This window comes from Myodes glareolus, chromosome 14 (assembly GCF_982192425.1).
Source record: "Myodes glareolus chromosome 14, mMyoGla1.1, whole genome shotgun sequence".
Lineage (NCBI taxonomy): Eukaryota > Metazoa > Chordata > Mammalia > Rodentia > Cricetidae > Myodes > Myodes glareolus.
Genome location: NC_142039.1, coordinates 32,495,190 through 32,519,994, shown reverse-complemented (window position 1 = coordinate 32,519,994; position 24,805 = coordinate 32,495,190). Strand labels below are relative to the sequence as shown.

General features: G+C 47.3%; 2 protein-coding genes across 3 annotated transcripts in view; both read right to left on the bottom strand.

Moving 5' to 3' along the window:
* Gng4 (G protein subunit gamma 4) overlaps positions 1-13,450 on the bottom strand; it is a 44,105-nt gene extending 30,655 nt beyond the window's left edge. Inside the window, exon 1 of one of the 2 annotated variants that reach the window (XM_085699240.2) lies at positions 13,270-13,450. The gene's annotated coding sequence lies outside the window, so the exon portion shown is untranslated. Of the gene's footprint in view, positions 1-12,723; positions 13,061-13,269 lie in introns of those variants that run through there. The other variant, XM_048461174.3, reaches the window with a different exon arrangement.
* Positions 13,451-18,263: 4,813 nt separating this feature from the next.
* Positions 18,264-24,805, bottom strand: part of Lyst (lysosomal trafficking regulator) — a 154,363-nt gene continuing 147,821 nt past the window's right edge. The window contains exons 51-55 of the mRNA XM_048460925.3: positions 24,442-24,581; positions 24,092-24,189; positions 21,623-21,779; positions 21,192-21,263; positions 18,264-20,169 (exon numbers count right to left, since the gene is read on the bottom strand). Of these exons, the coding sequence (XP_048316882.3) occupies positions 20,031-20,169; positions 21,192-21,263; positions 21,623-21,779; positions 24,092-24,189; positions 24,442-24,581 (606 nt within the window). The 3' untranslated portion in view covers positions 18,264-20,030. The remainder of the gene's footprint in view (positions 20,170-21,191; positions 21,264-21,622; positions 21,780-24,091; positions 24,190-24,441; positions 24,582-24,805) is intronic.

Below are 24,805 nucleotides of genomic sequence, written 5' to 3'. Positions count from 1 at the left end.
AAGGGAAGTCCAAAGAGGTATCTACAGCCAGTGTTTGAGGTTCATTCCCAACTGCTCCAGGGCCGAATGTTATTTACCAACCAGGACCCATTTTTACTGTAAGTAGGTTGCCTGGCAACATAGCTGACATGTAATATCTTATCTAGTTTCCGGGGTACGGTAGCAGAATAATGGCTTTCCCCCAATGTCCTAATCCTCGGATTCTGCGAACATGCTGTGTTACAAGACACGGAGGAATTAAAAGTAGCAGATGGGATTAGTTCTGTTGACCAGCTGATATTAAGATAGGCAGGTTGTCATGGGTTATCCACAGGACCTCATGAGATCACAGGGTCTTTCTAAGCAAAAAAGGAAGACATGGGACTAGGTAGGAGTCAGAGACAGACTTGAAAATGCTACACCTTGAAGGGGACATGGGGCCAAGTTTGAAAGTGTTTGGCCTCCACAAGCTGGGAAAAGAAAGGTCAAAGATTTCCCTGTGAGCCCCTCAAGATAACATGACCTTGCTGGACCTTGGCTTCAAGTCTTGGAGACATGTTTTGGACTTCTGACCTCTAAAAATGTAAACAATTAGTCTGTGATGTTTTCTTACACTGTTTGCCCATCTTTTGCTCCTTTGTGTTTGTCAGCTGGGGTGACCCTGGAAACAAGACAGGGTAGCAGAGGGGGGTGGCTAGTGAGGCAGGGCTCTCAGGCAGCATCACCTACTTCTGGCCCCTCACTCTTTCCTTCTACAGCTCCTTCTCTGGCCTTCCTCATCTCTCGCTCTGCTTCAGGCACACCGAATTACTGGAGCTCCCCAACTGTGTATACCCTATTCCTGGCCTTTCACGTCTGAGACACACTCCATGTGGTGATGGAGCGTACTGTACTTTGGACTTGAGTATTTTCCAATAGTCTACGGGTCAAAAGCCTGTCCTCCCAATGGTTACTTTAGAAGTTGAATCGGTGTGCTTTTGAAGGAGACTGTGAGACCCTGGTATCTTCCTCTTATTTTCTCTCTCTCTCTCTCTGGATACCAGGTGAGAAGCTTTGCTCTGCCAAACCAGGGCCAACTGATCATGGACTGTACCTCAGAAACTGAGAATGGGATTTCATGTAGCCCAGGCTGGTCTAAAATTCACTATGTAGCTGAGAACTGGCCTTGAACTCCTGATCTTCCTGTCTCTGCATCCTAAGTGATGGGATTTCAAGGCTGTCTATTTTTGTGCAACATTTTTTATCAGATTTTGGCATTAAAACAATCCTGCCTTCTAAAGCCATATGCCCTCATCTTCTAATTATCTCACCAAGTTTAGATATAATTAATATAACTTTGCCCTTAAATGCCTGGTCAAATTTTCCCACAGATACATGTGTTGTTATAATTTTCTTTGTTAAAAGGTCTTTGACTCGCCGGGCAATGGTGGTGCATGCCTTTGATCCCAGCACCCGGGAGGCAGAGACAGGTGGATCTCTGTGAGTTCGAGGCTAGCCTGGTCTACAAGAGCTAGTTCCAGGACAGGCACCACCAAAAGCTACAAAGAAACCCTGTCTCGAAAAACCAAAAAAGAAAAAAAAAAGTCTTTGACTCCCAATTCATATTTGTTAGTAGAATTAGGACTATTCAGTTTTCCTACTTATTTTTTTGTATAAACTTTGAGTATATTTTCCATGGAGTTCAGACATTTCATCAAAGTTGCTGAATTTATGAATATGTAATTCCTTTTAAAAACAGACTGAGGCTGAGCTGTGGTGGTACACACCTTTAATCCTAGCACTTGGGAGGCAGAGGTAGGCAGATCTCTGTGAGTTCAAGGCCAGCCTGGTCTAGGAGAGCTAGTTCCAGGACAGGCTCCAAAGCTACACAGAGAAACCCTGTGTCTTGAAAAAACAAAACAAAACCAAAAAGCAACCACCACCACAGCAAAAAAAAAAAAAAAAAAAAAAAATCCCAGGGGTGGTACATGAATACCATATTTTTATGTGGAGGTCACAACCCACGGGAGTTGGTTCTCTTTCCACCATGTTGGTTCCAGGGACTGAATTCATCAAGGTCTTTCTAACGTTTGCCTGTTAATATCCTGTTAATAGTCATGGGGTCTGTAGTGATGCTTCCTTTTCATGCCTGATATTGGTAGTGTGTCTCTTCTTTGAGTTTGCCTAGATGGTTAATGCTATAGATTCTTTCAAAGAATTTGCCTTGGTTTCTTTTATTTACTTCTATTTTTTTCAATATTGTTTTTGTGTCCTAACTTTCAGTGTCTCCCTCTTCTCCGTTTATTGTTTCCTTTTTCTGCTTGCCTTGGGCTTAATTTTTTTCTCTCTCTCTTTTTTAAATCTATCTTTAAATTTATTACATGAGAGCTGCCAATGATTCAAAGCCTTTCTTCTTTACAAGAATAAACTATGAATGGTATAAATTTACCTGTAACCGCGTCTTTAGCTGAGCCCTATATAAATCAATATGAAGTCCAAGTATTTTCTAATTTCCTGTGTGATATGCTCTTCAACTCTCAGAATATGTAGAAGTGTTTGCTCTAGTAGGTTAGCGAGGTTAGTTTTTAACTTTGCAATTCCATGCACACGACATTTAGCGATCCACTGAGATTTTAGTGGCAGTATCAATCTTACTTTGGTTCTCAAGGCTTTTGCATCTTTGGGCCCGTCCTAAATACACGCAGAGATGAGGCTGTAATTCCGTGGTTAATAGAAAGAATTTGATGACCCTCTCTCTTCTCCCACCTTCCCCTCTCCTGGATTCCTCCCACACATCTGACTTCACAGCAGCTCCTTTCCTGTCTCCTTGAGGGGAAAGACAGAGTTTATCGTAAAACTACAGTCCAAAGGCTGCACCTCACCCCAGTTCTAAAACAGAGCCAAGCTGTGGCAGGAGAAGGGAGGAACCCCAGACCGCCCAGTCCTCCACCTAGACAGGGGGGTTCTCTCAGAGAACCACGCACTAGCTTCTTATACTTCAGCTCTCCCCCAGTCAACTTGGCGCAATGCCGTGAAAGCTGGGATAAAAAGACAGGAGACTCAGCTCCAACTGGGCGGCTTCTCTTGTAATGTGCCTCTTCCACCATCCATGTACTTTCCTGAGTCTTTTGGAGCCCTCAGATCATTGCCCTTTCTGTTCTTCTGGAGTGTTAGTTGCACTGGGGAGGGAGGGACTGCCGTGAGCTGGCTCCATCCTAGGCACTCTGTAAGTCACTTTGTTGATGCCTTCCCATTCTTGTCTAATTCACACCAACCGTGACCTACGTGACCTCCAGGATGTCGCTCCTGACCACTCCCACCTCCATTGGCTACAACACACTCACTCTCTCTGTCTCCCCACCAGCTGAGCAAGGAGGAAGTCCTCAAGTCCTAACTGCTGCTTTATCCCCGACTCTCCAAGGTGAAGATGAAGGGTGGACAATTGCTTCTACTCTATACCTGAGTCTACAGCAAAGAGACAGAACATTTGAAAACCGTCATCATAAGACTGCAGAGACTCCTGGATGCTGGAGAGGGAGGTGGCGATCCCTGGGTCTTTGGGGTTCAGACACGGCGGAAACAAACAAGCCTGCAGGCCTCTGCTACGGGGGGTGGGGAAAGATAGCCCGGTACTTGAGATCATTCAAGTTCTGTCTCACAAGACACCATGTCCACAGAAAAGGTATTTTTACAACGGGAAATGACATTTGGAGAAAAATGATAAGTTTTGCGTTTGCTATGCCATTTTAATTGAAGAAAGAACAAAGCTGTCATAGTCCAGCTCCTGGTATTATTCAAGAAGGATGAATTCCTATCAATATTCTTAGGGCAAACCATTAACGTTCATTCGCATTAATGAAGAATCCATCTTTTTCTTTTAATAGGTTGACGTTGTTCCAAAGTTTGAGGACTTTACACTGCATGAATTTACTTGCTGTCTCACTCGCTTCCAGTGAGCGAGCTCTCCGCACTGATAGCCCCTGCTTTGCCTGCCAGCCACACCACACCGCTGCTGGCTCTTTCCTCAGCTTCCAAAGCACCTCGGGCTACAGTGCCACCGAGAACAGACCCCTGAGAGGCAGAGACATGCTGCTGATGGGGTGCTGCTCTTAGGGGATCTGTACCCTGGCCTCCAAGGGGAGCTTTGGAGAAGAGAGTCTGCTGAGGACCCAGCGTGAGTGGGACTGGCTGGAGCAGGCAGCCGCCAGGCTGTGGAGGTGTACTACCAGGCGGTATTCCTCGGTTTCAGGGGAGGGACTGAGGGAGCTTGTCCTTTGGATATAGACCTTGTCACCTACATGAGGACCCGCTATGGCTTCCCTTTCCTGCACTCTCTTCTTGCCCTGAGACAAGGCTCTTCTTTCTCACCTTCCTAAACTTCTTTTGCTCCTTCCCCAGCATTTTAAAAACAGAGGCTTATTTTTTTTTTCTTTTTAGAGAGGAATATCACAGATTTCAGTCTGGCCTCAAACTCACACTGTAGCCAAGGAAGACCTTGAACTTCTGATCCTCTCGTTTCTGCCTCATAAGTGCTTGGCTTATAGGCATGTACCACCGTATCTGGTCTGTGTACTACAGAGCTTGAACCAGGGCTTTGTGTGTGCTAGGGAAGCACTCTTCCAACTGAGCCACGCCCACAGCCTCCTCCTGCTCCTCCCCCTTTTTAGGAATATGTCATGTCACCCAGGTTGGTACCAAACTCACTCACTATGTAGTCAAGGCTGGCCTTGAATTCATCCTCCTGCCTTCATTTCCCAAGAACTGGCATTGATATAATATATTAATTAGTAAATAGATCACCATGTTCCACTTAGTTTTATAGCAGTTTTGGATTCACACAAAAACTGAGCAGAAAGCACAGAGTTCCTAAACGCCCTTGAGCCCACACACTCTCCCCACAATCCGCATCCACACCAGAGCAGGGCATCTCTGACAGACAACCAACACGGACAGGTTTACAGCAGGGCTCTCTCTTGGCATGAGTGCTCTGTAGGCCTGTCTCTGCAAACGTGTAACCTATCCACCTGGATGGCGTCCTACAGAATAGACCCTTGGCCTTAGACATTCTCTGTGCACTGTCTATCCACCTGTCCCTTCTCCTGGCAATTATTAATCTTAAAAAAGTATTTGTTTATTTATTACTGTGTGTCACTGTGTGTAATTGGTATGCGTGTGTCATAGCACATGGGGAGGTCAGAGGACAACTGTGAAGTTGGTCCCCTCCTTTCACCTTTACATAGCTTCTGGGGACAGAACTCAGGCTTAGCAGAAAACATGGCTACCCACTGAGGTATCGTGTTGGCCCCAGGTGTTGACAGCTTTCCTGAAATGTCATGTATCTGAGATTGCAGTCTGCAGCTTTGTCGTACTGGCTTCTTTCACTCAGCGTCTCTCATTTCAGGCTCCCCTGTCTTCTCAGGCCTGGTGCATGCAAAGCGAACACCCACAGCAGCCCCAGCTCTGGTAGTTCCTGTACCTAGGGTTCCCACCCAAGCAAATGCAACTCAACATCCACAGCAAAAGGAGACTTAGGTTTAGCCAACCAGAAACCGACAACTAACCCTACTAACGAGGACTTTCTGCATGAGCCAATCAAACGTAGCTCATTTTTCATCTGCACACATCTTATTCAGGTCTCCTCTCTGCCCCTCTCCTGCCAGAAGAGACCTGGCCTGAATTGCTTATGGTCTGCTACTACTTAACTCCCAAGTCTGTCACTGCCCAAATCCAGTCATCCTCCTCATCTGCAGGAAGGACATTTCAAGACTGCCCGCCCAACCCACTGAATGCCTGAAACCGTCAATCATATATGCTATGGGTTTTCCTATGCACATAAACCTATACATTTGTACTATGAAAAATACTGTGACAATTTGGTAACTGAGATGGTTACTAAGGAACTAACAGGTAGGTGCCATATCCAGCATGGGCACACTGGACAAGCTGATGCATGTCACGGGTAGGACAGGCGAGGAGGAGATAAGGTTCAATCTACACGTACGCCTCCTGGGGCTCACCCTGCCCACTGTGGCCGCAGAATGACTCGGAGGCTGTGCTAGGCAGAGATAATAGATGGGCGACTGGGTCTAAAGATGCAGCTTGAACACTTGGAAAAGGTATTTTTCAGACGGGAAAATACATGAGGAGCCATACTTGCTACAGAATCTCCCTCTATTTTCAATTACTTGTGTGACTCCACCAAGCTTCCATCTTTCTGCAGCTTCCTTGCTGTTCTCTCGCCCCAAGACGATGATAATCAAACAAAATGCTATCTGTGGGAACAAAACCAATGACACAAACCGGCGAACCCATGGTCTGGCCGAGGCTGTCACGTGACTCCCTCCTCCTTTGGAGACTGGAGATCAAGTTAACAGCTTGATCCCGAAAGAAAAGACCCACGAGTATAGTTTTCATTCTGTATTCAAAGGATGCATCACACCAAGCGACTCTCTGCGTCAAGAGAGCGAGGAGGCACGGCTCGGACGGCTGCCACTATGAGTCAGTCACCTGTTACACGCCTTACAGAGCACTCTCTGCGGCGGGCGGTCTGCTTTGCAGACGAGACTCATGGATGTCGCTCAAGTACTCTATGCACGGGAGAGAGTATTTTAGCAGTAGTGGAGAATAAATGGGACACACGAAACAAGTCTGGAAATGACCTAGATATTTTCCAGGAAAGAAGACGTGCAAGCCGACCCGGCTCCATCTTCAAGGTGCTGACAGCCCAGCGCAGATCAGAAACAATGCAGACCGACTCATGGTGATCTGTCCCTGAGTACAGGAGCAGCGGACAGGGTTAGGCTGGGTCAGAGGCGAGCAGGGACAAATTCCATCCCCTCCCAGATGACAGCATCTGACGGCTGTACCAGGGCCCTGTTGTTGAGTGTCTTCCCGAAAGGGTAACATTCCACCTTCCCAGATGATGGACGGTGCAGATGTTGCTGTGCTGGGCAACCAGGCAGGTAGCTTTCCTTCTTTCTACCAAGATATGCTAGTATATCGTTTCAGTGACCCGATCCCTGACAGGACATCTTAAGGAGAGGGATTATTTCTTCTAGCTCAGTTTCCCATGGTTCTGTTCCATCATAGTGGGCAGGAGGCAGAGGGAGGTGACACAGGAAAGGGCCAGGATGAGAGAGGGGCCCTAAGTGACACACTCCAAGTGCCCCCAATAATGCTCTTATTGAACCCATGAAGGAACATTACTACACTGGAGCCCCCACAGCGTAACTGCCTCCGGACAGGCTTGGGGGAATGGGGTTTCAGCCACACAGACTGAAACCTCTGAAATCCAGAGCCAAGCAAACCCTTCCTTTCGCTCAGGGAAGGATTTATCATAGATAGAAATCCAACATGGCGGTGCTTCCATGGGTTCCCCCATGACATGAAGAGGTCTATTTCAGAGTAAGAAAGAGCTCTCTCCCGTGTCACATGTGCCACAAACACCAGGTCTCTTTCTCCAGGTTGCCGCCACACCCTCGCTGGCAACCCATCCCTTGCTCCATTTTTCTTGTACGCACTAGTATATCCCAAGAAGCTCATTTATTGTTTAAATGACTTTTGTGCTTCTTTTTTTTTAAGTGATTTATTTTTATGTGCATTGGTGTTTAGCCTGCTGGTATGTCTGTTGGATCCTCTGGAAATGGAATTACAGACAGTTGTGAGCTGCCATGTGGGTGCTAAGAATTGAACCTGGGTCCCCTGGAGGAGCAGCCAGTGCTCTTAACTGCTGAGTCATCTCTCCAGCCCTGACTTCTGATTGGTGGTGAGATTAGATAGACAGGGAGTAAGGTGTAAGGAAACCAAGGACACCGCAGCTGTGTCTTAGTAGCCAGCTGGGTCCCCTTATGGTTAGAACACCTGCCTATGCTTCAGCATCCTGGAGGCTGAAGATATTCTCCCTTGCATGTCAGAAACGAAGACACCAGGGCCCTTTCCCAATTCCCATGTGTATACTAACAAGAGACCTTGGCTTCATTACACAATCATTTGCACAGTGGTTTTCACACCTTTGAGAACTTGTCTGGAGGTTCTGTCAGGGGAGTGCGGCTACCTTTGACCAGGAACAGTCCTCCTAGATGGTGGAAGGTCATCCTCCTACACTGGGGAAGGCTGTCCTCTTCGCCTAGAAAGTGTCTAGCTTCAGGAGGGACGGATGTGGAGCCAGGAGGGAGGTAGGGACACCCACCTAGCCAGGCAGATCAGCCAAATCAACCCCAGTGATTAATATAGTGACAGATGTCACAGCCAGCTCACCGTACACCCTTGACTCCCCTGATGGACTTTACAGAAGATCATGGGAAGAAATAGCCTACAAAATCGTCACTCCTCCATGGTTTGGGAGTCTGCATATGTACACAAACCTGTTTAAAAGTCTACAACACCAGGACCCAGGGGGCAGCTTCCACCCGTCAGGGTCAGCCCCCACCTGCCTGGGTTAGCCTACTCTACTCTTTCTTTGAAGTGTATTAGGATTTTTGATTTGATAAAAACACACTTCTGCTTGAAGGATCTGGGTTTTCTCTGCTGGATCCTTTCCTTTGAGAGACCTCTGCCCCATTGTTTGAGAATAAACCCCTCTGAAGTGCATATCCAGAGGGCAGGAGCTCTGTGCTTCCTTACTGCCCACGGCCTGTTCCCTGCGGTATCTCTGGGGCTGAGAAAGCACAGCAAGAAAGCCCAACTGAGCTGCATAGAATGAGGAATTAGGACTGGGGGGGCAGATCTAAGAGCACTATACAGCAACCACAGGTGTACTCCCCAGGGCAGGAGAACAGTGAACCCTAGGAACCTGTGTGCAGAGTGGGGGCTGCACACATTCGCTGGAGTGTGCATTGAGTGTATGCAGAACGGACTGGCCGAAAAGAGACACAAAAGACACTAGGTAGGAAGGGAAGCAAGGAGTGACATGCTGCATTGCTACAGGGGAGGTCGTGGTGGGAGAGGGGGCCTCCAGAAGATGCTAGTATCCCTGCTTCAGGTAAAACTCAACTGAAGAGGAAGGATGTTCACAAACCTACACCTTCCCCTGCCCCTGGAAGAGTTCAGAGGACGTTCTCTTTCCTTTGTTTCTTCTCTTGGGGTCAGTTAAGGGATGAGATGCCGCACCCACATATCACTGTCACCCTTCTCAGCCACGCTCCGCCTCCACCACGGCCCCGGAAGGGTCAGAGAGCTGGTCACTCTACTGAGGGCAACATTCTTGCCCTCAAGCGGCACCAAACATGCTTGCAGGATTTGGCTCTATTGCTTGGCCGCAGGCTGCCCCTTTAGACAGATGCTTTGGGTATAGCAGTGGATGAGCACCCAATGGCTGAGAGGCGAGTGAACTGGGTACAGAGAAGAGAGAACTGCCCTAAGATAGTTGAACAGAACTGAATGGTACCAATTTATTTTCCTTTCGCATGCCACAGGTTATGGGCCACAGAAAGGGCCTGCTGGAAGCTCTCAGCCGCAAATGACCTGCAGGCAGGCCAAGGCAGGCCAAATAGCTTCTTGACTGGGTCAGAGAGACCCTATAGTGGACACAAAGACTGGGCATGTACAATCTTTCCACAAATAAGAAAGAGATATGCATGGCCAGTGTGTGAAGGTCCGGGGCTACCAGAAGCCCCCAACAGTAGTGGGCAGAGGAAATCACAACTCTTTCTTAGGGGTGTACCGGTCACTTTGGGGGCATGAGCCTCACGCAGAGTGGTCCACGCTGTGGTACTATAAAGGGACTGGCGAAGCCCGTATCCACATTGTACCTGCCTCCAAGAGCCGGACCCTTGTAAAGACAGACCCCACACAGAGGGAATCACCCTCTGTGAATTCTGTCCTAGCCTTCCCGGAGCTTCTGGTAACAGCTGGGTCACTGTCAACCCAGCTTTGCGTCCTTTGCGGACCCATCATCCTTTCCAGTTTTCTAAGCCTGATCCTCCTGTTTGGACATCTTATTTGGACAGCTTGGAGGGGCTGAAGAAAAGGCCTTGAAGCTGTGTCTCAGACCCAACACCAGGAGGACCCAGAGGGAAGGAGAGGGGCACAAAAGCCATCAGGGACAGTTAACAGCTCATGGGCACGGAATGCCCATGTTTTGGGGAGAAGCAGCCCCTCAGACTTCAAGTGACAATGAAAGTGTTTCTCCAATCCCTAGGGAACTCTTCAGTGTACATCTCCAAAGGAGAGCTGACCCAGCCCCTTAGGAAGAACTCTGAGGAGAAAGGACATGTGCTCGCCTTTGGGAAGAGCCACATCTGGCCTCACCTTTGAGAAGAGCCACATCTGGCCTTAGTCACTCACCCTTCTCTCCCACGTGGCTCAGTCGCCTTCACTTTCATCTCCACATCTCTCCCTTGCTGAAGTCCCCACCACCCACAAGCACACTGCCGGGACACTTTCCAATTAGGATGCTTTGCAAAACCCCAACCCTCTAATTGCCACAGGAGGGTCAACTGAGGCCATCCTCATCACAAACGCAGCCCACGCCCAGTAAGCACTGCCTCCCAGGCCCTGGCTTGCTCATCGAGGCTCCTGCCACCCTACCCACCCCCAAGAGGCTCAGCCTTTGTAGATCTGCCTGTTGACACCACAAGACCTCAAGGTCACAGGATGTACTGTGTCCCCATTACTACTTCTGTGTCCTCACTGCTGGTGGGCAGCGAGGCAAGTAGAACCACTTCCCCACAGGCCCCTCTGCCAGGGAAGGCAGCAGTGGCTGCCACCGTGGTTCCACAGCTCTGAGCCCGATCTCTTTACAAGTGTTCTGATTTCTCTGCATGAATCGTTCAGCAGGTTTTCTTGCCTCTGTCCTGTTCCCTGTGTGGAAGTCTCCTTTGTGTTTTCCCCTCCGGATTCTTATTCTTAGTTTCTTAGGCAGTCATTTAAAGCCTTCTAGTAGCAGGGTCTTTTCTCCTGTCTCCCTACTTTGGCTCTTACGTGGTTTCTCTGACTTTCAGTGAAAATGTCTTCGCTATCCAGTCTTGATTTTGTAGAATTCGAGAAGTTTCAGTTTTTGGTTTAAGAAAACTGAATGAATAACTGAATAGAATTTGCTGGAAGGAGAAAAGAAGAAATCAACAAGATTGGATAGCAGAATGTAGATTAAAAAAAAATCAGATATTGCTTCAAATCCGTCCCCAAAGCAACTTCTAATATCCCACCCCCTCCCCTTGTCAAACAGAATAATTTGAGATAAACGTTTTAGAAGGAGACAGTGGAATCTGGCAGTGAGCAGACGCAGACTTTGGCCAACCACTTGGCTGTCTTCCCTGCAGGTGCTGGTGTGCACGGTGTGAGTGTGCTGTGGGTGGGTGGATGCACACACAGTCACTCAGTCCCAGGTGTCCTGTGCTCCTGAGACAGGACAGATGCAAGGACCCTGTGCCCATCTGATGGTCCACAATTTTGAAGAGCACTTGCGATTTGGGAGCTCTGGGGACGGCCGTTCTTTAAACACTATGAAATGAACAGGGAAAAGCTCCCTCACAGATCACCATGAAAAAGGTGAAGGCAGCTGGTCAAACCAGCATGGACTGGTGGGGATGGCCCTTCCTTCCCAGAGCAGTTTCCTGTCCAAGAATCTCCATTGCTTCCTCCCTAGGCTTCATAAGGACTGGGGCCGGAGAGTTGCATGGTCAGCCTCAGGGTCCCTTGTCTGCCAATGCACGCCAGTAGGCCCTGCACTCTCGGTAAGGCCCCTCAGCAGGTCTGAGAAATCCACCAACCCTAAGTTCAGCTTACAAGCAGCCTGCTTTGTTTCTCAGTACTGAGAGCTCCAGCTGCCTCCCACAGTGGTCTCTCCCAGGTGACAGAACCACATGAGGAAGCAGCTGCCTTCCTCCTCGCAAGTCAACACGAGGAACAAGGCCGGGATGCTCCAGGAATGAAGACCTAGCTAGCCTGCGCACAGCCCAGGTGCCTTACTGCAGCCGTGGGGGCCATCACACCTCGCTCTGGAGGCAGGAGTGACGCCTTTTCACTGGCACCCCGGCACAGCCTCGCAGGCTTGTTTTGCCAGCCTTTTACAGCCCCGGGAACTGTGGAACCCGAGGACAGGATTTATCTATCACTCGATCAAACTTTGCACATTTGGAGGTAGCCTCACATCTTAGCTCAAAATACACGACAAGAAGCAGATTCGTCTAAATGAAGGCGTCTTTTGCAGCCATAACTGGCATCTCGCCTCATTATTTCCCCGGCGACTAAAGATTAAAGCAAAGCTTGCTCTCCTAAGGCCATGCCCCGCGAGCTCAGCAGCGCGTTTCAGCACCAGCTTCGGGGACAGTCGCCATCAGGAGGGAGGGCACAAACTGGCCCGAGTCACCAGGCTCTCCCCCTCTACCCAAGACAGGTGTCCCGGCGTCAGGAAAGCAGAGGGCTTCTGCGAACCCCCGCCAAAAACACTGCTTCAAACAAAATGATGAGTGGTCACGCCATCTATCCCATATGGTCCTCTGCACTGGGGACGTCCCTTGCCCAGAGGACAGCAATTACTCTACGCCCTGAGGATGCAGGAAGGTCCCCTAGGAGGCTCGGCCCGACGCGACCCCGGGGATTCGGCTGTGACCCCCCCGCGGTGGTGCACCTTTTGGCCCCCGCCACATGGAACCACAGGTCTTTGTGTCGCGTGCCGCGGCACCTCCAGGGAAGACCCAGGAGCCAGAATGTCTCTCTAGTTCCGAGACTTTGGATTTCGGCCCGGCTCTCACAGAGCTGGAGGGGCCTGGGCCGAGGTTCTTCGACGAGGCGCCGCGCCCTCCCGGGGGTTCGGGCGCCACTTACCGCAGCCGGCGCGCAGCCGGTGCCGCTCAGACGCGGATTAGGTCCTCGGCGCGGCGCTCGAGGGGGGCGGCCAGGCCAAGTGGCATCGCGCGCCCCGGGCTCGGTGCAAACACGCCCCGCGTGGCCGCCCGCGGGGTCCCCGGGCCACAGAAGATTGTGCGCGTCTGGGGAGGAAGGGGGCGCGGCGCGGCACCCAAGTCACAGCAAAGCCACCCGCTCGCGGGGCTCCGGGTCTGTGTAGCGGGCCCAGGGGGTGCAAGGCGGTGACCCCCAACCCTAGCCTGCTGCGCCACACTGGCCGCACCCACTCTCGCGCACCCACTCCGCAGCAGGTCTCCTCCCGCGCCGGGAGGGGCCGGGAAATCCCGCCCGCCGCCGCCGACGTCACTGGTGCGTCATTGGGGCTCCCGCGCCGGGCTCCGCGCCCCCAGCCCCTCGCCTCCCCCCGAGACCCGCCCTCCCGGGGCGCGCGCATCCTGGAGAGTTCGTGGCTGCGGAGCAGATACCCGCGTGTAGAGTGGGGACGGCCAGCTCAGAATACTTCACCTGGGGACACTTAGGGAGCTTCACGCCGAGGAAGGTGGGCGCTGCGAGCGCAGAAGCTGAACACCTGGAAATGCGCACGGTCCTTAAGCCGACGTCGCTAAGCAACGTGGGCAAGACCGCCACACGACGGGGCTGGGCAGAGCAGCTGCCTCCCAGCCAGCCACTGGAGTACAAGTGGACAGCAGGGCGCTGCTGCCGCGGGGAATCCTGGCGACTCCCAGCGGTGAGACGGTCGTGGCTGGCCAGGCCTCGCCCTAATGGAATTGTGTCTTGTGATTCTCATTGTAAACCAATGAATTACCATACTCCTCTTCCTTGAGGGAGAAGGGACTTCAGTCACGCCTCTTTTCCAACTCTCATAAAATGACACAAAGCCCTCTGAAGACAGAAGCCCGGAAAACATTTCGAGCAGAGTTACTAAGATGCATAGAGAAGGCCGTGTTACTTCTGTCTATAAACACCATTGACAGGGAGATTTCTTGAAAATCTTCCTCCCGTCCACCTTCAGCGACCATTTCTGCTGTGAGTGACACTGGACAGGGTACTTCAGATTTTCACAGATCTAGCTCACGTTTCCCACTGTAGGCTGGGCAAAGGGGCACCTTGGCGACGTGGAGCTGCCCCAAGAGGCCAGAAAGGCCCGCTGGGGCAGAAAATCACTCCAATAGCCTTCATAGCTCTCAGGAGTCCCCTTGGGTCGCAGAATTAAACTATGACGCAACGATTTAGCCAGCAATGTTCACAGCACAGAGGCTGTTCAAGTGAGAAAGACCAGAGATACTGCAGTTGGAAATTCCAGCAGCACAAAACTGTGTTCACTATTGCACTGTCGGATCCAGCGTCTCTCCTGCAAGCCCGGGCTGAGAAGTAACTCTTCCCCCAAACCGACTGCATCAAAGCTGAGCTTAGGTTTCCTTTTATGAGCATTCTAAGGCCTTTGGTGTCAGCTCTTCAGTTAGTTGTAAGGGCTGTCAATAGATAAACTCTCTGGTAGACTGGACAGTTGCTGGGACACCCCAGTCTCTCCCAGGCCCTATTTTGTCTTACACACATACAGACCAATGTTCAGCCTCTAGGGCTCTGGAGGGGCAAATTTTATTCCTTTGGGCCACCTCTAACAAAGATCTCACCCCCTTCCAGGAGCAGCCATTCTGGGGGACCAAACCTGTAACACATGGGCCTCTGGGGGACATGAAACACCCTAAGTATAGCATGAGCAAGGACCGAGAGAACGGAATACTAACTGTGAAGTGTTGTGTGCACAGGGAATAGCAGTAGCAGACTCACGCTTCTTTGAACAGCTGCTTCTGGTACAGCAGGCATCCAAATACCAGTTTTTCAGTAGATCTCAATGTAGCTGTGCCGACCTCCGAGAGGATGGATGTGCTCAACTCTGCCATTCTCAATCCTACCAGCAGCTTTAGTCTGTGTTTGCTTTTAATTTTTAAATCCCGGCAATAAAAGAAACTAAGTCATTCACTCATTATGAACACTATAGAGTAGATTTTACCAAAACCTTAGAAAACACTATTTTTAAAAAATTTGAATTGGATTTTCAGGTTTTTGAAAACAGTTTGAACGAGATCAAAATTTGAGACTGAAAACGCTTCTTGTGATCAGCCAACCGAAGCCGGGGTGAGACCAGCTTTTCACATGGAGGATGAGCCAAACTCACCACAGGATCATCTCTGAAAAACTCTTCTCTCATTGGCTCTGTTCATGAGAGAAGCTCTCAGGGCTGCCGAAGGAATGCTGAGCCAACCCCAGTCTTCAGAGGGTGCACCTGCGTCACGGGATTTCCCTCCAACAGCAGCAGGATAGGCCTTTTTGTCCGTGTCTTGTAATGCACAGTGCATTTGAGTGTGTGTATTTCATTTTAGCAAACCAGAGCTTTCTGCTGGATTTCTAAGTGTCTTGATTTCATAATGTATAAAGTGTTGCCCTGATTAGAGGAGTTCTCAGAAAAAAATGGCAAAGCTGTCCAAAATATGAGATACATTTGGGAACAAACTGAAAAATTTTGTCACCTATGTGGGGACCAAACCCCACTGGTCAGTTAAAGGGTAGCCATCAATGAAAGGGGGACCCTGAGAAAGATAACCCAACAGAAAGTAAAAATATGGTGTTTTTTAGTCTCTACTTACCTTTCCCAACACGGTAGCTCTTCCTTGTCAATTTGGGGCATTAGCAAGTTATCCAGAATAGTGGGAACTAGATAGCTGGGAAAGGGCTCCAGTGGGGCTCCCCCCCTTTCTGCACCCTTCGATAGCCAAACAGGCAGGCAGAGGGAGGACGCGGAGTTGGCAAGCTTGCACTGATAAAGTGCTGCTGCTGACTCCCCGGGACAGAAAAGCGCTAAGCAGATTGAAAAGCTGCGAAGCAGCACAGATGCAGGCAGAGGAGCAACAGTTGCACCCCTGTGCCTTCTGTCACTGCAGGCACCTGCTGCTCTGCAGCCTTCCCCACTGCAAAGGCTGGAAGATGGGTGGATGCTGCATCCCATATGCCTGGCCTGGACCTGCTGCTGGCATTCCTGCCAAGGTGGAATGTGTACAGTCTGCAACACTTTGATGCCTGTCTTCACTTAGATGTCTATCCATCCATTAGGTTGTAACATCACGTTCTGTCTTTAGAGAGGCTGTCTACCTCGGCACAGTGGTGCATGCATGTTATCCCAGAGCTCAGAGGACTGTATCAGGCTAGCCTGGTGGACACAAACCCTGTCTTACAAAACAAGGGCTGGGAATGTAGCTCAGTGGTAGGAGACTTTCTAAATTGTTTCTGCCGTTCTCAGAGTACCTCAGTTCCACCTCCCCGGCACTTACCATGGAGTGTAACTTGCACACAGGTTGAATGCTACCTGCTGTACTTCCAGTGGTTTCTCACCAGCCTGTAAGGCCCATGAGGCAAGAACAGCTGGATTATATGTATATATCTGCAGCTCTATTCTCAATCAGGCCTGCCATAAGAAGGGACAGACACTCTGCTATCTAAAATGAGAGACTGATCTTGGAACTGAGTTCATTTAAGGACAGGAAAAGTTGAAATATAGCATTTTAGAACAAAAACTAAAATTAAGGAATGAGAGATGCCTTATCTATTCCTAGTGGTAGAAATTTATAGGGGGAACCAAAGAGAACAGATGGGGCTTCTTAAAAAGCCACCGTTGTGTGAACTTTCCTGAGAAGACAGGAACAAACATCTCACCTCAGATAGGACCTCAGAGATAGAAACAAATGATTTCATTCAACTGTAGCTTGGTGAAGCAATGTGTTTAATTAGGGTTACTTACAGAAGCATGGGTACCACTGAAGGAAAAATCTCCAACTCGTAAGTGTCATCAGGAAGGGGCATGACCTTGTGAGCCTCTCCTCAGAGCAACCATCAACTGTATAAATTCTCTGGCGAGATCTTTCCCCAGAAACTGTTAAGGTCAACACACCTAACCTAAGGTTAACACACCTAAAACCTAACAGGCTGGGAGCCTGTTAACTACTAGGGCAGTGGGGCCTTGTGAGCTGCCCACCAGAGCAATCATTATCTGCCTATAAATCCTCAGGGAAGAAGCGGCGTGTGAACCACTTTCTTCTAGTAACCATTAGCTCTCTAAAAATCCTATGGTAGGGAGGTGCCTGTGTGCTTCTCCTTACCCATGACAGGAAGTTAATGGACCCTCTTGTGCAGGTATCCCGAGGGTAATCACAATGGTTTAGAGTTCAAAAGCACAAAAGACAAAACAGGCCCAGAGAGCAGCATCCATGACACCCCACCCTCTCCTCCAGTTCCTACATCATGTTCATCCCCTTCTGCAATGTTCCCAGACTTAGGCACAATACAACTGCCGCGCTTTGGGCCAAGCATCCCAAAGTTACTTATTCTCGGGACTTGGGCCAGCCACAAGTCTCTGCAGTCATCCCTGCCCACTCTGACCAAAGCTGACAACACCTGTAATTTATGGGCATAAAAATAAATATTTGTAAGGCAATCTGAAAGGCACTATGAAAATTAGTCAGTAGGGAGAAAGCTTCCGACTCAGTCCCAGCTTAGTTTATTTTTTACATTCTGCATAGCAGGTAGCGTCTTCAACAGTATGGCCTTACCATCCAGGTTTGGTGGGCAGTCAACAGCAGTGGCAATGGCCTGTGCTATTTATGGGCTATAGGTTTCATTGGCCAAAAATTAATACGGAAGTATCTTATTCCTACCACTGTAATGTGTGTTCAATTGCTCTATGGCCTCTCGAAGTGCCCTTTCCACCCCACCCTTTCAGTGTGTGTGTGTGTGTGTGTGTGTGTGTGTGTGTGTGTGTGTGTGAGAGCTGTGGCAATTTCTACACAAGGGCTTATTTGCATCTCTTGCTGACAGGCTTTGGCCTATTGGTGACTCTTTTGTTGGTTACTTTCCAGCCTACTTTGAGGTCCTATGGCCTGACTTTAAATGAATTTAGTGTTCAGTCTTGCGGTGCCCAAGGGCACACAGCCCGTATTTTAGTAAGGGCGTCTTGGCTTCTGGGAAGACTCTGGGCTGTGGACTCTTAGACAGAGAACTACCGACTCTGATTCCTGTTGAACTCTGTGTTTCCTCCCACACTAGGTCATCCATGAAGTTGGACTAAAACCCAGCTTAAGTGCAGACTATCACAGGCCATGTCTCATGGGACACTACTATTTACAGGGCTCTTTATTCAATCCACTAGCTGTTCTTATCCTCTTGCTAGCCACACGGTATCTCTATTTAACTGCCTGGCTGCAGTCACACAATCTTATCAGAGCCCTTAATTGTACCAACAGTGCAGGCATTTATGGGGGTGGCAACATTCTTCCTATGACCTGTGGATTGTTAGTTGGTTCTATTCCTTGAGGAGATTCAGTGGTTGAAAGAAACTGGTCCCAGCACAGCAGTGATTAGTAACAGGAATTTCAGATACACCTTGTTCTGCAATAGCCACAGACTGAGATCTGGTCATAACATACAAGACATACAGAAGACACAGATTTAATTCTATTTTTAGCAAGTTTATTTCCAAACTGAAGTGGCAGTGTGTATAAGGTAACAGCATGTGATGATTTCTAGGGATGTGTGCTACAACATGCACATTACAAAGCGTTTCCAACATATACATACTAGGTTTCATGCTCAATAAATAATCCCCCCAATGAATTTTCATTTTTACATAAAAATATAATATTGCACTCTTAACAAGATCAGATATTGTGCACATTTTCTCTTTAGATAATGATGAAACTTGGTCCTTAAAAAAAGCCAAGACTGCATAGCATCCCTATTCTAACAGGAGACTAACTTGAAGTTCTCAGTAAAAAAATGAAAGCTAGATCAATAGCTGAATTTTTAAAAACAAATCAGTCACTTCAACGTGAGTAGGAGTAATGTCATCTCTGCTCACAAGTGGACCTCAGGAGTAACATGTGCCCATGTCAATGTGACCTAAAGGTCTCATGAGGCCCTGCCTCTCCCTGCGCCTGTCCTCACAGCAGAGACTCTGGAACTGCATCTTGCAGATACAAGCAGAATGTTTTACAAAGTCTGGAAGTTACAAAAGTAGTTCTGTAAACAGTATATGAATTACATTTCCAATAAATGCACAAGTCATTCATAGGCAGCAGAACGTGCGTCTATCCCATGGTGACATATTTCTGAGCCTACCTGACAATTCTCAAAGTCATTAAAGCAGCACCTCAAGTAAAAATCCAGCTGTCCCAGCATGGCAGACATGGCATTCCAGACTAGGGGCTGTCTTCACATGCCATGGCGCACACGTAGGGCTTTCACTTCCTCTAGGATTCTCAGATGGCGGCTTAGGAGGAAGAGGTGAACCTGGGTTCCTCCAGCTTGCACACTCAGCTGTCTTCCTTTCCTTCAGGCTTCTATCTCATAGCAGAACACTCTCCTGTGGGCCGGATTAGCTGCTGTGCCTCCACTGTGGAGTGCTGCCTGGAACTTCGATGACAGATGGGAAATGTTCAGGGCTCTGGTAATGGCATTGTTAACAGCAGATGCTAAAGAGATTTACCATTATATTTGAAAACAGTCACTGAACCAAGGGTATTGATGTCTATAGTGTTATGGATTTTAAGTAAACTCTTATGAGGAAGAGGATGTGTATGAAATCAAAAGTACCTGGACTCCTGCCTGTGGCCTGCAGGAGAAATCTAGCTACTCTCTGGGTGAAGACACCCGGCAGAAGCAGCCCGGTGTGATGCTGCAGCAGTGCACTGTCTGCTCAGATATTCCGGAATGCATTTGGTGCAGAGGCACCTACTAAATAATTTGCTTCTCAAAGAAAGCAACTGTTGAGCCTTGAAAAATTCCTAGTTTTTCTTTTCTTTTTATAGGGGGAATGTGTGCATGTAGGGGATATACCAGAAACCTTAAAAATATAATTTCTAGTATTTTAGATAAATAATTAGCCAATTTAAGTTCTGCTGCTTCTTTTGGAAAGGAAGAGGAGAAGAGAGACCCTAATCTTTGATTCAGCATACTTTCTTGGGAAAAAGTACCAAGAGTCTGACTTTAATTTGCCTCAAAAGACCCAAAACTTGATGGCTGGTGTGTGATGACCCAGCCTTCCACACCATTATGGAATGAGGGTGGGGCTTTACTCTCAGGACCATGGAGGCTGTGGAAGTGTGCACAGAGAGACGGGTGTCATTACTGGATAACTGCTTAGTCATCTGTTTCTGCAGTGGCTGGAGTCAGCTCCACAGTATGATGCTCATGTCCTCTGTGGAAGGCCTTTCTCTTCATCCGGCTGCGTAGCTGCTGAGGAAAGAATAGAACATGGGCTGCTTCACACGCTGCTGGTCCTTCCGACACCATGCAATCACTGTCCCATCACTGTTGGCTGTGTATAAATGGTGGCCATCGCAGGAAAATGTAAGGCTGTAAAGAGCAAATCCATTTGCATGTTACAATCCTTAAACTGTTTTTACAGACTGTGATGCTAAAACTAAAGTATCTCCACTCCAGGGTCATACATGCAGAGATGGCACACAAACCATCCATGCTGACCCATCCTAATATAGTCACCCTCCTGACAAGGTTTGGGACTCAGTTTAGCTAGAACAAAACTGGAGCCCCAGAGACCAGGCGAGAGAAACTTTATACAGATAACATACTAATAGACTTTCCCCTTAAAAATTAAATTATATTTATTTATTTATTCATTCATTTGTTTATTTGAGATAGGGTCTCTTTATGTAGTCCTGGCTATCCTAAAACTTGTTATATAGAACAGGTTGGCCTGAAACAGAGAGAGAGGGAAGGAGGGAGGGAGAGAGGAAGAGGAAAGAGAGGGAGAGAGAGAGAGAGATCTGCCTCCCTCTGCCTTTTCAGCTGCTGGGATTAAAGGTGTGGGCTACCACACCCAAGCCTTAAATGACATTTGTTTTAAGGATGTATTTTGTTTCTCTGGAGAAAAAAGGCAAAACAATTAATGTAACATTAATAGATAATTTAGGTTCACACTTAAATTCAGCACAATCAAAATAAATTTATTTAATGAAGTATAATTTGAGTATCTCAACTACTGATTGAGTTTTAAAGTCAAATTTGTAAGCCAAGTTAAGGGTAACTAGTGTTTGTTTTACCAAGCACATCCCTGTGGTGTTCAGTCACATGACTGTCATTGCAAAGGAGGAAGTAGAAAGAACAGTTTCTATGGTTCCAGAAGCTTCCTGGCACAGGGCCAGCCTGTCTTTCACCTAGACACTAGACACGAGTTTCACATGACCGGAGTGTGTTGGTTTGTTGCTGGTAACAAGAAATTTGCTGCATGGTAAGAGACTGGCTTTTCATGGGACCTTCACACACACATTTTTTACGTCTATATGCTTTACTATTTCTCTAACAAAATATAATTACAAATTATTTTATGAAGACTAAAAGGCGGTGGTAGAGCTTACCTTATGATAGGCTTATTTGATTTGGGAAATGTAATTTCTCTCACAGGCTTCAGGTCCCATGTGCTCCATAACCTAGAGGAAAGAGCAGTCATTATTCAATTATGCAAACTAAAACTGCATGCACTGAAAAACACACACGTTTGTTTGCTGAGTTGCCAGGATGCTCTATTGCAAAGAACAGCATTGCCTCTAGGGAGTCTGCAGGGGTTGCAGGGGGAATAAGAACTCTGCCTACTTTCATATGGTTAATATTTTATGGTTAACACTTTCAAACTGCACTAGCTTTACTATTTAGATACACAACAGGAATAAAGACCTATACCCAAAAGTGACTTTAAATCTCTAATTCCTAAACATGAATATGCTTAGACATTAAATTTATTTCTCAAACTGCAGTGATACATGATTGGGAAGACAACCCCCCCTCTTACCTCACAATGCCGTTTTCCAATCCCCCTGCAATGACATTGATGGATACTCCTTCAGGCTGGTTGGAGAAAGCTACAGAACAAATGATCTCTCTGCAGTGGACATGTCCAACGAGGTCCCCATTCACTGTCCAGAGTCTCAGGTCACTGCCCCCTCCAGCTGAAACACAAATCATCCCATAGATCACCAATGACGGAGTGAAACGGTAACAAGGGAAAGGAATCAGGGATCTTCGTGTGCTTACATTTCTGTCTACAAACTGGCAAATCCTAATTATGTTTGCAAGTACCCAGAATACCATTCTCCAAGAGAGAGAAAAATATTTTTGTGAAACCATCAGAAAGAAGTTACTTAAGGGAGCTGGGGAGATGGCTCAGTGTGTTAAGTCACTGTTGTGTAAGCATACGGGATTGAGCTCAGATCCCTAGCACCTACAGAACAGCCAGGTATGGTGGTTCAAGCACCTACAGAACATCCAGGTATGGTGGTTCAAGCATGTAACGCCAATGTTGGGGAGGCAGACCCAGGTGAAACTCAGAGGCCTTGTCTCAAAATGTAAGACAAAGAGCAATAAAGACATTGAAACTCAACAACCTCTGCCCTTCACACACATAAGCATGCGTGAGCAGTGCCCCCTCCACCTCATCACAGTGGCTTAAGCCAAGTATGGTGGCATACAGGTGCAATCCAAGCAGTTTGGGAGGCAGGAGGATGGTGAGTTTTTGGTTAGCTTGGGTTGTATATAGAGACCCTACCTAGCAATAAATAAATAAATAAATAGTGATGTATGTGACTTTCAAAAGAGAAAAAAATAGTTGTAGCAAAAATGATACATATTTTTAAAAAGTAAATTAATTCTTAAAACAAAACCTTATTCCTCTGAGTATCTAATATTGGATTTTATTTATTAACACTGAACTGAACTAAACTAAGTTTTTCTTTTCAAAGACTAGAAAGTAAGGGTCTGGGGAGATGGGTTCGTAGATAAAGCACACAGTGGGTAAAGTCAGCTTGACACCTAGCCTGGAAGACCTGTGAGAGACTCTCTAGATTCAGTTTAACCTCTGAAAATGTCTGTAGGGTATCGTCTTAATAAAATTAATTAATGCACGAAGATATGTCTTAATTGTGGGCAGGAACACTCCCCGGGTTAGGGATCCTGGACTATAGGAAATGGGGAAGGTGAGCCAAGCACCAGCTCTGCGTGCATTAGTTCTCTGCTCCCGACTGCGGCTGCTCCGAGCTCTCCCACACTGACTTCTCTGCCAACAGACTCACCCTGGAACTGAGCCACAGCTCTTTCTCCCTTAAGTTGCTTTTGTCAGGTGTTTTATCTGAGTAACAGGTAATAAAACTTTGCCCATGAAAGCTATGACACCAAGCCCAGTGCTCCCTGGTGAGACAGAAGGTGGAGCCTGTAGGATAGCTAGCCTGGAACACCACAGCAGTGAACAACAAAAGGCCCTCCTGATAGTAAGGCTTTAGTGCAGAAGAAAATGCTTGCACAACTCAATAAAATGGAGAAGGTGAGCTGGCGCTAACATAGAGCCTTCACTCCTGCTGACTAGAGGTTAGGGCACTGGAGGACATGCCTCACATTGCCAAAGGAGAAAAGCAAACACCATCCCAGCTATAAAACCGCCCATCTACAATGGTGGCCTGTATGCAAGATGCATTGGTGCAACAGTGGTACAAAGCTTATGGGACTAACAAACCCATATCTGACTGGATTGAGGGCCCATTCCATGACATAGAACCCATATCTGACACTGTTTAGATGACCAAAAACATGAGACTAGATAGGCCAGAGACTTAGGGGAAAATCAAATATTACTGTTCTACTAAAAAAAGACAGCAACAAAATAACTCCTCATGACAACATTCTGCTGTGCTCATAGATCAGTGTCTTGCTCAGTTATCATTAGAGAAGCGTCCTCCTGCTGTAGATGGGAATTAATACAGAGACCCACAGCTGGACAAATATGCAGAGAGTGAGAGACCTTGGAACACTTCATCCTAAATGTCAGGTCTCCATCAAATCCTTTCCCCAAGGGCTCAGGGAACCCTGCAGAAGAGAAGCCAAAATAAACTCAAACCATTTTAAGTTCCTTTTGCCAGAGTATCTTATCACAGCAAAAGGAAAAGTAAAATCATCAAACTCAATCTGTCAAAAACCTGTTCTCTAGCACAAGAAAGGTAACAGAGCTAATGGTTAAAAGTGAAAACCAAAGTGGCATAGAAAACAAAAGCCAAGAAATTTCAAATAATTAGGTAACAATAATTTGCTTAAGTGTATTCAAATAAAGTTTTACATTTATCGGGAAAATCTTTAACTTCTGTGTAATGTAAGAAACCAATGTAGGACCTTATATTTTAATATACATCCATGCTATGACCAAAGTGCTTGCACTGAAGGGAGCTGAGAGAAGCCCTAGCCAGGAAGTGGGCAGCCCTAGCTGGAGGCAACTCACCTGAGTCACACACAGTAGCAATGTCACCTGATGTTTCACTGGCAGAGACAGCTGTCACAGGGCTTTTGTGTCCTGCCAGACTTTGTACATAGCATAGCCTAAAAAAAATGACATAAATTCACACATCCAGTCATATACAGGACTACAGTCGTTGTTTCCTTAGAATGAGTAACTCTTATTGTGAGGCATAAGATTTCTAACTTTAACTAGACTATAGAGGTTCTCTATACCTATAAGCACATGTCTCGTGTTTAAATTGACAACACAGTGCTGTGATTCTAGTGCACTTATTATATACTGTAGAAATGCAACATTTCAAGCAGCCATGTCTGGATAGGAGAATTCTGTACCTGTTTAGGTCCCACACGATGCAGGTCCCATCTCTGCTCACACTTATCATCACGCTGTACGGCTTGCAGACACACAAGCTGGTTATCTCTTCCGTGTGTCCGTAGAGATGCATCTGACTCTCCATTTCAATTTCTGAGGGCTGGAATTCGAATATTAAGCAAAGTATGAGATGAAAACACACATAAAATAATCTGTAATATCTCAAAATTAAAAATATGTCTCAGACTTCCTTTTTATCTGGTCATTTTCAATTCTATTCAACTTTTTAAATAAGTCAATAAAGAAATGTAACAATTTAAACTGCTAATTAATAACTTGCATTGCCTATTACTTTTATTTGCTTTTGTTCAGTCTTTGTTAAAG